At 43.3% G+C, this 13,192-nt stretch overlaps 1 protein-coding gene across 2 annotated transcripts in view; it reads left to right on the top strand.

The window, feature by feature from the left end:
* The window catches only part of SLC17A8 (solute carrier family 17 member 8), a 64,725-nt gene that overhangs the window by 13,556 nt on the left and 37,977 nt on the right, over nucleotides 1-13,192 (top strand). For both annotated transcript variants that reach the window (XM_003269903.2, XM_003269904.2), the window contains exon 2: nucleotides 9,780-10,032. In XM_003269903.2, coding sequence (XP_003269951.1) covers nucleotides 9,780-10,032 — 253 coding nt within the window. The remainder of the gene's footprint in view (nucleotides 1-9,779; nucleotides 10,033-13,192) is intronic.

Below are 13,192 nucleotides of genomic sequence, written 5' to 3' on the forward strand. Positions count from 1 at the left end.
GCTTGTCATCTGTGACTTAGGCTTTTTAAAGCCGTAGAGACTATCTTTTTTTCCTCTTGTTCATCTAATGATCCCAGCTGAGGTAAGAAGCAGTGACTCTCTGCTGAAATGGGGGTATAGGAAAGGGTCAAATTACCAGGAGAAAACAAAAACAGCATAGGTCTATGAAGCTGGGCTGAATGCTAGGGATTTTTGGTTCCTGACTTTCTGAACTTATAATCTGCTGGAAGAGGCAAATATTAATTTAAAAAATGAGAGACATAGGTACTGTGAGAGCATTGACTGGGCTGGCGTTCGCCAGGTGTACTTTATTGAGCTCCTTTCGAATGTGGTGTGCTGAAATCCATGCTGATAAGATCCTATTTCAAATCTCAAACTAGCTCTGGGGATCGTATTTTAAATTCTCCTTCCCTTCTTTAAAACTTACCATTTATTGATTATTTATCAAGTGCTAGGAATTACGCTAAGCGTTTTGTAACTCGGTCTCATTTAATGTTCACAGTAGTCCTATCTTCCTTTCATAAATGAGGGAAATCAGGTTGAGGGAAGTTAGGTAATTTGCTCAAGGCCACATACCTAATAAATACCACAGTCAGCATTGAACCCAGGACTGTCTGTCTCCGGGGTATGTTCTCTTAATTCCAGTGCAATACTCCTTCTCCAGAGCCTTTAAAAAGAAGCCTCTGTAGGCAAAGCACTTGCTATTTGTCAGGCGCTTTCTGATTAGTTCCTGTGGCGCACCGGTAGCAATAGGCTGGATAGCAAATCTCAGTTGTGTTCTCCCTTCACCAACTGCAGCTGGGTGATCCCTGGTCAAGTTGTTTTGTTTTGTTTTGTTTTGTTTTAAGTCAGAGTTCTCACTCTGTCACCCAGGCTGGGGTGCAGTTCACTGCAACCTTCACCTCCCAGGTTCAGGTGATTATCCTGCTTCAGTCTCCTGAGTAGCTGGGATTACAGGCCCTCGCCAGCACACCTGGCTAACTTTTTTGTATTTTTAGTAGAGATGGGTTTTCACCACGTTGGCCAGGCTGGCCTTGAACTCTGAGCTCAGGTGATCCATCTGCCTTGGCCTCCCAAAGTGTTGGGATTACAGCTGTGAGCCACCGTGCCCAGCTGGGCAAGGTTTTAAATATTCTGAATCTCAGTCTTCCGAGCAGTAAGATGGGGATAACTCCTATTTGTCAAGACTATTTTGAGGATTAAGGGAGATAATATATATATTATAGAAACCTCATGGAGTGCCTAGAGTGTAGCAAGTAGTCAACGTCCTTCAGTTAATTTTCTTCTTCTAGTAGAATAGCAACTCAAGGATTGTGTAAAAGACAACATGAGCTAAATGGAACCTTTTCAGAGGGCAAATTTGAATGCTGTATTTGTTTGCTAGGGCTGCCACAACAAAATACTACAGAATGGGTGGCTTAACCAACAAAAATTTATTTTCTTGCAGTTCTGGAAGCTAGAAGTCCAAGATCAAGGTTTGATTTCTCCTGAGGCCTTTGTCCTTGGCTTGCAGATATTGCCTTCTCGCTATGTCCTCAGATGGCTTTCCTCTATGCATATGCGTCCCTGGTGTCTCTGTGTGTCCAAGTGTCTTTTTATTTATGTATTTTTTTTGAAACAGGGTCTCACTCTGTCACCCAGCCTAGAGTGCAGTGGCGAGATCATAGTTCACTGTAGTGTCCAACTCCTGGGCTTAAGCGATCCTCTCCCCTCAGCCTCCCAAGTAGCTGGGACCACAGGCATCCATGCCACCACACCTGGCTCAAATGTCCTCTTCTTATAAGGACATTATTCATATTAGGTGAGGGTCTGCCCTAAGGGCCTCATTTAACCATAATTACTTCCTTAAGCACCTTATCCTAAATATAGCCACATTTGGTGGTACTGGGGGTTAAGACTTCAACACATGAATTTTGGGGCACACATTTCAGTTCATACCAAATACGGTGAGCAAGTAAATTGATTTAAAAATATTGTTTTTTATATATATATATATTTAACTTTAGACAGGCTCTCTCTATATTGCCCATGCTGGTCTCGAACTCCTGGGCTCAAGGGATCCTCCTGCCTCAGCCTCCCAAACGGCTAGGATTGCAAGCGTGAGCCACCACGCCCAGCCAGTAAATGGATTTTTAAAATTCGTAAAATTATCTGCAAGTTCTCTCACTTTGTGCTCCAAATGTTGATCTTATTACCTATAAAACAAAACAAAACAAAACCTTTTCTGCAATTAGTGGGAACATTTGAATTGCAAAGAAATAGTTCTTTAAGTGCCTAAGGGCTAGTTAGCATATCTTAGGCAATTAGACCCCTGGGGCTTGGATGTTTGCTGGACAACTGTGTCTGAGAACAGAGAGCAGGCACCTCCCTAGTGTGCAGAGGGCCAGCAGTCCGCAGATCGCAGCTGTCTATATTTGGAGAAACAACAATGAGAATGTCACTCTAGAAAAAATGAAGATTCTCTGATCTAAAAGACCAACTGCAGTCAAGCAGGGAAGGAAAACTAAATGGGATAAATAGCTATTATGGATAATTAAAGTCCTAAGAAATTAAACTCCTAAGAAATGAGTTCGTTTTTCTTCTCTTATTCTTAAATAACTTTCTTGTCTCCTCCCCTTTTTATAAAGCTTTTTTTCTGGGCAGGGATGAATAGATCCTTCCTTAACCCTGTCTCTAAGTGCTTCAAGCCAGGAGTGATGTCTGGAATTGATCCACCAATTCCATTCAGTTGGACAAGGATTCATTGCTTCCAGGCACGATGCTGAACATGGAGAATAAAGATGAGTTGGAAATGGTCCTGGGATCAGGGAGACCTTCATTCATATATGGACACAAATCAGTGACTTTTTTTTTTTTTTTTCAAGACAGAGTCTCGCTCTGTCTCCCAGGCTGGAGTGCAATGGCACCGTCTCAGCTCACTGCAACCTCCACCTCCTAGGTTCAAGAGATTCTCCTGCCTCAGCCTCCCACGTAGCTGGGATTACAGGTGCCCGCCACTATGCCCAGCTGATTTTTGTATTTTTAGTAAAGACGGGGTTTCATTCACCATGTTGGCTAGGCTGGTCTCGAACCCCTAACTTCAGGTGATCCACCCGCCTCAGCCTCCCAAAGTGCTGGGATTACAGGCGTGAGCCACCGTGCCTGGCCCAAATCAGTGGCTATTTACTTAGCACCTATGCTGCTGAATGAAAATGACTCTAACTCCATGTGAGAAGTGCTCTAACAGAGGAATGTATAAAATGCCAAGGAAACACCAGGGATGGCAGAGACCCTAACGTTCAGGCAATGTCTATTCATTTATTGGTGGTAATGTGTTACTCTTTGTAGGGCAGGCTCATGTATCTCTGTGAGATAAATAGTTATTGTACAGAAGAGGATATGTGAGATTCAGAGAGGCCAGGTTATTTGCCCCCAAGTCACACAGCTCGCGTATCAGTGGCAGAGCTGGAAATCAAATCCAGGTTATCTGACTGCCCAGAAGCCTGGTGTGTTCCACGATACAGGGTGAGGGGGTTCTCAGTCTTCCTCTGTGAGCTAGGTTATACAAGAAATGGCCTGCTATTTGAATGCTTTTAAAACAAGTCAAATCTGGCCAGGCATAGTGGCTCACGCCTATAATCCCAGCACTCTGGGAGACTGAGATGGGTGGATCGCTTGAGGCCAGAAGTTTGAGACCAGCCTAGCCAACATGCTGAAACCCTGTCTCTACTAAAAATACAAAAATTAGCCGGGCGTGGTGGCCTACGCCTGTAATCCCAGCTACTCGGGAGGCTGAGGCACGAGAATTGCTTGAACCTGGGAGGTGGAGGTTGCAGTGAGCCAAGATTGTGCCACTGCACTCCAACCTGGGTGACAGCGCAAGACTCTGTCTCAAAAAAAATAAATAAAACAAATCAAATCTGACTCTGAGCCCCCTGCCTGGGGGGAGTTAGATTTCTGTTCATTTTGGTGCTCCCCTTTTGCCACAGCAATGTTGTGCAAAGGACTCACAAACAACTCAGGAGGTCCTACTAATTGTTGATCCTCATTTGCTCCTGAGCCCATGATCCCTTGAAGTGGTGGCTCAGCTGCCACTTTGGGCAAAGGAAAGTGAGATCCTGTGCTCCGACCCCTCCCCACGGCTCCTGATATCCCGTCTCCAACTGGAGAGCTGCTGTGAGGGGCTGGCTTCAGGTCAGCCAGCTATAGGTCCTGCTTCTTGGGGAGCCCACAGCTCCTTCTTTTAGGGCTTTCCCTTTGATCATTACTTTCCCCTTCTTTCTCCCCATCTCCCATACTGTATGTCTTCCCTCTGGAAAGTCTCGGGATGTCTAAGATGGCACTATGCACACAGAGGGTGCTTGTGTTGGTTCAGGTCTTCCAAGAAAGCAGATACCAAGACAGGACTCGGCGCATACGAGACATGGTCTCGCTCTGTTTCCCAGGCTGGAGTGCAGTGGCACAATCACAGCTCACTGCAGCCTCAAACTCTTGAGCTCAAGTGATCTTCCTGCCTCAGCTTCCCAAAGTACTTGGATTACAGGCATGAGTTACTACACCTGGCCAAGAGATTTATTGAGGGAAAATGGGGAAGGAGCTGGAGGAGGCTGGGAGAGCATTCAAACTGCTACCTGTGTAGGAGAGAGGGAAGGAAGAAAAGCTAGGTGGGAAGACTTTCAGACTATAGTACAATACTGGGAAATTTTGGCATGGCCAGTGCGGAGTCCTGGAGCCAGTCACTGTCAGCGGAGTCCTGCCTCTGGCAGGAAAGAATGGCCTCACATCCCTGCGGTGCTCAGTTCTTGGCAGAATAATAGCCTGTGAGAAAGAAGCGCTGTCCCCATGCCAAATGGGTGGTTGATTCAGAGCACAGCAGCTGGGGCTGTCTGCAATTAAGCACTGCAAAGCCCCACAGCGCTTTCAGTTTTCATTAGCCTTCATCTAAAGCATCTACATGTATATAGAGAGGGCTAAGCTTACGACTGGTGACACTTTATTAATAGCAATAGTGATAGTACTTACCACTTATTAATATAAAGCACTTTTTACATACCAGGCACTGCCGTGAATCATTTACATGCATCAATCATTGAACAACCCTATGAGATACCCATTATGATTAGCCCAGTTTAGAGATAGGGATTCTTACGGGCTGAATTGTGTCTTCATATGAATCTGCCCAAATTCATTATGGTGAAATTCTAACCCTCAGTACCTCAGAATATGAGTATATTTGGAGATAGGATCTTTAAAAAGGTAATTAAGGTTAAATGAGGTCCGTACGGTAGGCCCTAATTGAATATGACTGAAGTCCTTATATGAAGAAAAAATTGGGACACACAGATACATAGAAGGAAGACTATGTGAAGGCACAGGGAGAAGACAGTCATCTGCAAGCCAAAAAGAAAGGCCTCAGAAGAAACCAAGGCCTGCTGAAACCTGGACCTCAGATTTCTGGCTCTAGAATTGCAGGAAAATATATTTCTGTTGTTTAAGCCACCTAGTTTGTGGTGCTTTGTTACAGCATCCCTGGAAGACTAGTAGAAGATCAAATAACTTAGCCAAAGTCACAGAGCTAGCACATGGGAGAGACAGCACTGGGCATCTCTCAGTCCAGAGTCCATTCTCTTACCCTGCTCTTCTGAATCATGATGGCTGGGCAAGGACTACAAAATAACAGGTGCAGATGACAAAGTGACTCAGGAAGATCATTGAGAAGGAGCATGGCCTGGTGTGCTGGGAACACACAGGAAAGGGGCCCAAGGGACCTAGACAGCAAAGGAGAAGGGTTTCTTTCATATCTTGCCTCTACCCACTAAGGGCTGTGTGACCTTGGCCAATTTGTTCTTGCTTTCTGAACTACAGTTGTATTTTGTGTCAAATGGGAGTATTAGATTTCCCATGTCTCACTGAACTGTATTAATGATCAAATAAGAGAATTACACGAAAGTATCTGTAGAGGAGGGCAGAGGGAGAGAACTGAATTTGCCTCATACAAGTATTACTGTGGTCGTTACATATTATCCTTGTTTTAGCTGCTAGGAATATACTATTATAGTAATGTGTCAATATTAGAGCATCAGTTTTCTTTCTTTTTTTTTTTTTTTTTTTTCGAGATGAGTCTCACTCTGTTGCCCAGGCTGGAGTGCAGTGGTGCAATCTTGGCTCACTGTAACCTCTGCCTCCCGGGTTCAACTGATTCTCATGCCTCAGCCTCCGGAGTAGCTGGGACTACAGGTGTGCACCACCATGCCTGACTAATTTTTGCATTTTTAGGAGAGACGGGGTTTTGCCGTGTTGGTCAGGCTAGTCTCGAACTCCTGACCTCAGGTGATCTGCCCACCTCAGCTTCTCAAAGTGCTGGGATTATAGGCGTGAGCTACCACGCCAGGCCTAGAGCATCAGTTTTCCATCCTACTGAAGTTATACATATTTGGTTGCCAGAAATTCATGGAGACTACTAGGGCAGCCCATTATAAAGTCCTATCATCCAACTGCCTCTCAGAGCTAATGGCATCAATGCTTAGTCTAGCATCATAGACTCATTAAGTGACGGTGAGGATTAATGTAATGAAAATAGCTGTCATATGTTGCTTTTTATTATGTGGCAAGTTCTGTTCTGAATTACCTAAGTTTAATAACTCATTTATGACAATCCTAAGAACAACCCTATGAGGAAGAAACTATTATAATTCCTAGCTTACAGATGAAGAAACTAAAGTCCAGGGAGGTTAAGTAATTAGGCTAAAGTCACACAGCTGAATAAGCGGGAGACTCAACATTGAAAGTAAGGTACATGAGCTCCTCAGCTGGACATAGATTGGAGAAGTGAGGCATCCAAGATGGCTTCAAGATTTTTTTTTTTTTTTTTTTTTTTTTGAGATGGAGTCTCACTGTCATGAAGACTGGAATGCAGTGCTGCTATATTGGCTCACTGCAGCCTCCGCCTCCCAGATTCAAGTGATTCTCCTGCCTCAGTCTCCTGAGTAGCTGGGACTACAGGCGCGTGCCACCATACCCAGCTAATTTTTGTATTTTTAGTAGAGACAGAGTTTGCTATGTTGGCCAGGCTGGTCTCGAACTCCTGATCTCAGGTGATCTACCTGCCTTGGCCTCCCAAAGTGCTGGGATTACAGGCGTGAGCCACCGCACCCAGCCTGATGGCTTCAAGATTTTTGCTGGAGCAACCAAAGTAGCAAAATTGTCATTACTTATGATGAGAATAACTTCAGGAATTAATTTTTTTTAGGGGAAGTCAGTTTGGACATGTTAAGTTTAAGCTGCCTTTTAGGTGTCCAAGGAGATGTCAGATAAGTCTAGTTATAAAGATTGGGAGCTTTTAGCATATACATGGTATCTAAAGCCCAGAGCCTGCTTTAGATGACCTATAGGGCATAGATATAAAGCAGAGACCTGAGAACGGAGTCCTAGGCATTCTAGCATACATAGGTCAAGGAAAGAAGGAATCAGCTGTAAGAGACAAAACAGAAGAATTAGGAGGATGACCTAGTGTTTTCCTGGAAAAACATAAAATGGCCAAGGAAGAGAAAGTGGTCAATTGTGTCAAATGCTGCTGCTAGGTTGATTAAATCAGACGAGGACTGAAAATGACCTTTGGACTGAGCCATGAGGAGGGCATTGATAACCTTAAGAAGAGCAGTTTTGGAGGCTCAGGTTGGGAATACCTGGCTGGAGTGGGTCGAGGAGAGAACAGGAGGAGAGGAATTGAAAACAGTCATTTCTTTCTTAAAAAAAGAAAATGAGAAATAGGAGGATAACTGAAAGAGAAAACGTCTTTTATTTTAGATTCTAATATGGGAGGAATAAAGCTTATTTATAGGCAACAGGAATGATCTATTATACTAGGGAGGAGAACATAATGAATGAAGCGTGGGGGGTGGGGATTTCTGGAGCAATATTCATGAGGGGATAAAAGGGGACGAGATCTAGTGTCCAAGGAGAGGGGCTGGCCTTAGCTAGAAGCACGGACAACTACATAGACCCCATCAGTATAAATGCAGGCCGGCAGGTAGGTAGGTACATCGGTAGGGAAATGGTTAGAGTTCTTTTCCAATTGCTTTAATGTTCTGGCATTTACTAAGCTTCTACTCTGGGCTCACAAGTTGAAATTCAAAGCTCCTTCCCCTGTTTTACCATTGCTTTTTCACTTTGATTTCAATAAAACCCGCATCATCAGGTAATTATAGCTGCTTGTATATGTGTTTTTCTTCCCCATCAGCCTAAGAGCTGGAAGAAGGCAGAGAACATGTCAGATTCTCTATTGCTCCCCAATACTTAGCCCAGTACCTGAGACATAGTAGGCACTCAATATATATCTGATGAACTGAATTGAATCCAGTGTATTTGTTTCTCTATACTTGTGCTGGAAATTTGATTTTCCTTGAGTCACAAGAACCTGCCAAGGTGCAAGGGGCGGTGGCTCACGCCTGTAATCCCAGCATTTTGGGAGGCCAAGGTGGGCAGATCACAAGGTCAGGAGATCAAAACCATCCTGGCCAACATGTTGAAACCCCGTCTCTACTAAAAATACAAAAATTAGCTGGGTGTGGTGGCGCATGGCTGTAATCCCAGCTACTTGGGAAGCTAAGGCAGGAGAATTGCTTGAGCTAGGGAGTCGGAGATTGCAGTGAGCCGAGAATCGCACCACTGCACTCCAGCCTGGCAACAGACCGAGACTCCATCTCAAACAAACAAACAAACAAACAAAACCTGCCAAGGTTATCTTTCATATGAACTGGTGGGCAAATGACTTGTGTTTCATCCAAACTATTGGGTTAACCATTATATTAGCTATTTATCACTGCATTTAATATTCATGAAAACTTGCAAGCTTTGATTATTTTTAAAAAGACTTGACCTTAAGTGGGCCATGACAGCATCCTCAGAAAGATGACAATAAGTAAGAGGATACAACTTCCTTTATAATTGACAGATAGGGTTCAGTTTACCCAATTACTTTTTTTAAAAAGAAGAGATAAATTCACTATAATGAATGTGCCATAACTGGAATCTATAGAGGTCAGTGAAAAATTCTACCATTTGAATAAAAGGTGCTGGAGGATCACCTCCTTGGAGGAACCATCTAAGGAGAAAAGGATATACAACCAAATGGGTATGCATTGTGATAGAAAATGTCCCTCTCCACCTCCACTTAGTATTTTATTAAGACTCAGAAAAATTAGGCCGGGCACAGTGGCTCACACCTATAATCCCAGCACTTTGGGAGGCCGAGGTGAGCGGATCATCTGAGTCAGGAGTTTGAGACCAGCCTGACCAACATGGAGAAACCCCGTCTCTACTAAAAACACAAAAATTAGCCTGGCGTGGTGGTGCAGACCTGTAATCCCAGCTAATCGGGAGACTGATGTGAGAGAATCATTTGAACCTGGGAAGCAGAGGTTGTGGTGAGCTGAGATCGTGCTATTGCATTCCAGCCTGGGCAACAAAAGCAAAACTCTGTCTCAAAAAAAAAAAAAAAAAAAAAAAGACTTAGAAAGTTGTTATAAGATTTAAACGATTGACTGAATGTTTATAAAAGTCTCACACAATACCCACAACATCAGTAGTTTTAGCCACTATAACTTACTTTAATAATAATAATAATATTTAATAATAATAATAACTTACTTTAATAATAATAGTAATACCCCCATAGTATTCTACTATGGGTCTTCCTTTTTGTTTTTCATCTGCTAGTACCTTTTTTCTTTTTGCTTAGTATACTTTCTTTTTCCTTTAATCCTGGCTTTTATTTTCTGCCTATCCTTTTTCCCATGTAGAAAAATCGATGGGACCACTGAGGAAGAAGATAACATTGAGCTGAATGAAGAAGGAAGGCCGGTGCAGACGTCCAGGCCAAGCCCCCCACTCTGTGACTGCCGCTGCTGCGGCCTCCCCAAGCGTTACATCATTGCTATCATGAGTGGGCTGGGATTCTGCATTTCCTTTGGGATCCGGTGCAATCTGGGAGTTGCCATTGTGGAAATGGTCAACAATAGCACCGTATATGTCAATGGAAAACCAGAAATTCAGGTTGGTATCAATCCATGGTGGAAGACTTTTCTGTTTGAGACAGGGTCTCCCTCGGTCTCCCAGGCTAGAGTACGGTGGCGCGATCTTGGCTCACTGCAGCCCCAACCTGCCAGGTTGAAATGACCCTCCCATCTCAGCATCCTCCCATTTCAGCATCTCAGATGAGTATCTCCTCCCATCTCAGCATCTCAGCATCTCAGATCAGTAGGTGAGACTACAATCCTGAGGAAACTGTTGACTGCAGCTGTGTCAATACTTTGCTCCTTGAGAGAAAGCCCTGCAATTCCTTCAGTGATATGACAAAAATGGAGAGTGGCTACTTGTGCTGGGTACTGTGCAAAGTGATGGGGATAGAAAGGTGAACGACCTAGACTGGGCCCTGTCCTCATTGAGACAAGTAAGTGATGACAGTTTGAGGGGGTAGGTGCTGTGTTGGAGGTACACAGGATGCTCGGGCTCATAGGAGAGGGCCCAGCCCAGACTTCGCTATTGTGAACAAATTCCCAAAGTGATGGCTGGACCAGGCAAAGAGGGTGTGGTGTGGTGGGAAGAAGAATGTTTGAAGAAAAAGGTACTGTGAAGGACTGTAAGAAAGAGACAGAGAGAGAGAGAGAGAAAGAGAGAGAGAGAGGGAACGTACATATGCTATGTGGGTATATTTTAGGAACTGAAACAGGAGCTCATCATCTTTTCTGTGTCATGGACTCCTGGAGATGACTAATGGAACCTTTGCCAAAGTAATGTTTCAAGTTCTTAGAATAAAACACAAAGGATGACAAAAGAAGCCAATTATATTAAAATATAAATATCAAAACATTTAAAAATCACGTTTGTGACATAGAAACATATGGGCTTCTTTAGTAGTACATCAGTGACAAAATCTAGCATCGGCTCTAACATTCACTGTGATTTTAAGTTGGAACGTATGCCATTGTTGGAAATAGTGGCCATGACTGTAATACGATTTGAACATATTTACGATTTCCACGTGGGACAGAGTCATAGGTACTAGTCATATGACTGTGGCTTGTTGCCTACATTCATAATGGCAGAAAATGCTAAATTTTGGTTAAGAGTGAAAATAAAGATGCATGTTTTTTTCCCATCCAAGTTCTCAGATGCACAGGATTCCATCCACAGACTCCAGGTTGAGAACTCCCAGTGATTGGGTAGAGCACGTTGAGGTGGAGGCAGCGAAGTAAATAGGGGGCTGATCATCCACAGCCTGATAGGCATGTAGCAAGGGGCTGCAAGCATGGAATGATCACATCTGTGCTCCAGATTAGTCACTGCCCCATCGCAGGGGGCCAGATTGAGGTGAGATAGGAATGGAGGCCACAGGGCCAGTTCAGAGGCCATCATAGTTATAAGCAAGGATACTTCAAAGTGACTTAAATAGTATTGTTTTAGGAATCACTGGAAACATAAAATCTGGTTTGCTGCTTAAATGATAGACCTAGAGAAGTACTGAGGTTATGGGGGAAAAGAAACAAACAAAAATGTCTGCCCAGTGGACACCCCATAAATGCATGTTTCATCGTACTAAACTCACACACTGCAATGACTCATGCAGAAATCCATTCATTTGCAGAGAGACATTTAATAGTCCTCTGGTCCCTCCCTCTATTTGAAGAAACATTTAGATCACAGTTTTTTGAACTAGTTTCTGGGAAATCACTGCGCTGCAGGCTGTGCCATGAAGAAGGCAGTGTGAGACCTGGAGCCCATACCGTGCTGTGTCCTATGAGACTTTCCAAGAGGGAGATGTGGTAGGCAGTATTTCCTGGACTGACTTGATCATAGAATGCTCTCTTTCATGCCATATCTATTAGCATCATCTGGCACAGTCTCCTGCCAGGCACTGGTTTGAGAAAATTTGATTTCAATCTGTCAAAAAGAAGTCTTTAGTTGGTCTGTAAGCTATTTGTTTTTGCTTTTTTCAAACCAAGAGATTATTCTGCCAGAGGAAAACAGCACCATGGAGATCCTCCTAACTAGGCTCTATTTGATGCCACAGCCAAATCTGTCCTAAAAGGATATCCTGTCTTTTGTGGGCTGTGGGGGATAGAGGTAGAAGGGCATATCATGCATTTTTAAAATAAAGAATGATGTATATTTGCAAGGTTTCAGATGTGTATCACATGCATTCTTTCAGCCTTTTGTGAGCAAGACCAGCTAATTAAAACTTGTCTGCTGAGGCCCAGATCAAAATGAGATGCTGTTTTGCATTTGTTTGTTGCCTGAAAAGATAGACCTCGGTCAATAGAGTCTGCTCTGAGGCATATGGAAAAGACATTTTGATAAACCCGAGGAACAATGCTAGTGTGCGCTGTCTGGTTTCTACGGCTGTGCCCTCTGGAGTCTTAGAGAAACTGATTAAAATCTGAAATATGGTTTAAATTTTTTTCCTCTGGACTCAGGAGTAGGGATTTAGTATCAGTAACTCTAGCACAGCTCTAATTTATAGCAGATTATTTCTCTTGTCCACCTAGAACAAAGCTTAGATATCAACTGAGCATGTTCAACCAAATGACAAATACTTTGCTAATCGTATTAAAAAAGGCTCTGAATGGCTGGTATGTTTGTTTGGTTTTTCCGTTTTAAGGGAAAAACTAGATATTTGGCACTGAGATATCTTTAAATCTTTATTTCGAAAGAAGGAGAGAAATAAGCAGTATGAATAGGTAGATCTTTCAAATATGTGGCATATATTCTACAAGGGGTATGAAGAGTGATTTTAACTAATGCGTGAACACTTTTTTTCTTTTTTTTGAAATGGTATCTCTGTTGCCCAGGCTTCAATGAAGTGGTGTGATCATAGTTCACTGTAGCCTTGACCTCCTGGGCTTAAGTGATCCTCCCACTTCAGTTTCCGAGTAGCTGGCTCCACAGGCTCATGCCACCATTCCTAACTAATTAAAAAAAATTTTTTTAGAGATGGGATCACGCCATGTTGCCCAGGCTGATCTCAAACTCCTGGCCTCAAGGGATCCTCCTGCCTTGGCCTCCCAAAGTGCTGGGACAAGCACGCACCACTGTGCCTGGCCCATATTTTAAATTTAATAGTTATGAGTTAAAACATGTGAACTCTTAGAAAAGTGTTTGGCATATAGTAAGAAAAAAAAATGACCGAAGTTTGAGAAACTTGTGATTTTGTTTT

Source organism: Nomascus leucogenys, chromosome 10 (assembly GCF_006542625.1).
Source record: "Nomascus leucogenys isolate Asia chromosome 10, Asia_NLE_v1, whole genome shotgun sequence".
Classification (NCBI taxonomy): Eukaryota; Metazoa; Chordata; class Mammalia; order Primates; family Hylobatidae; genus Nomascus; species Nomascus leucogenys.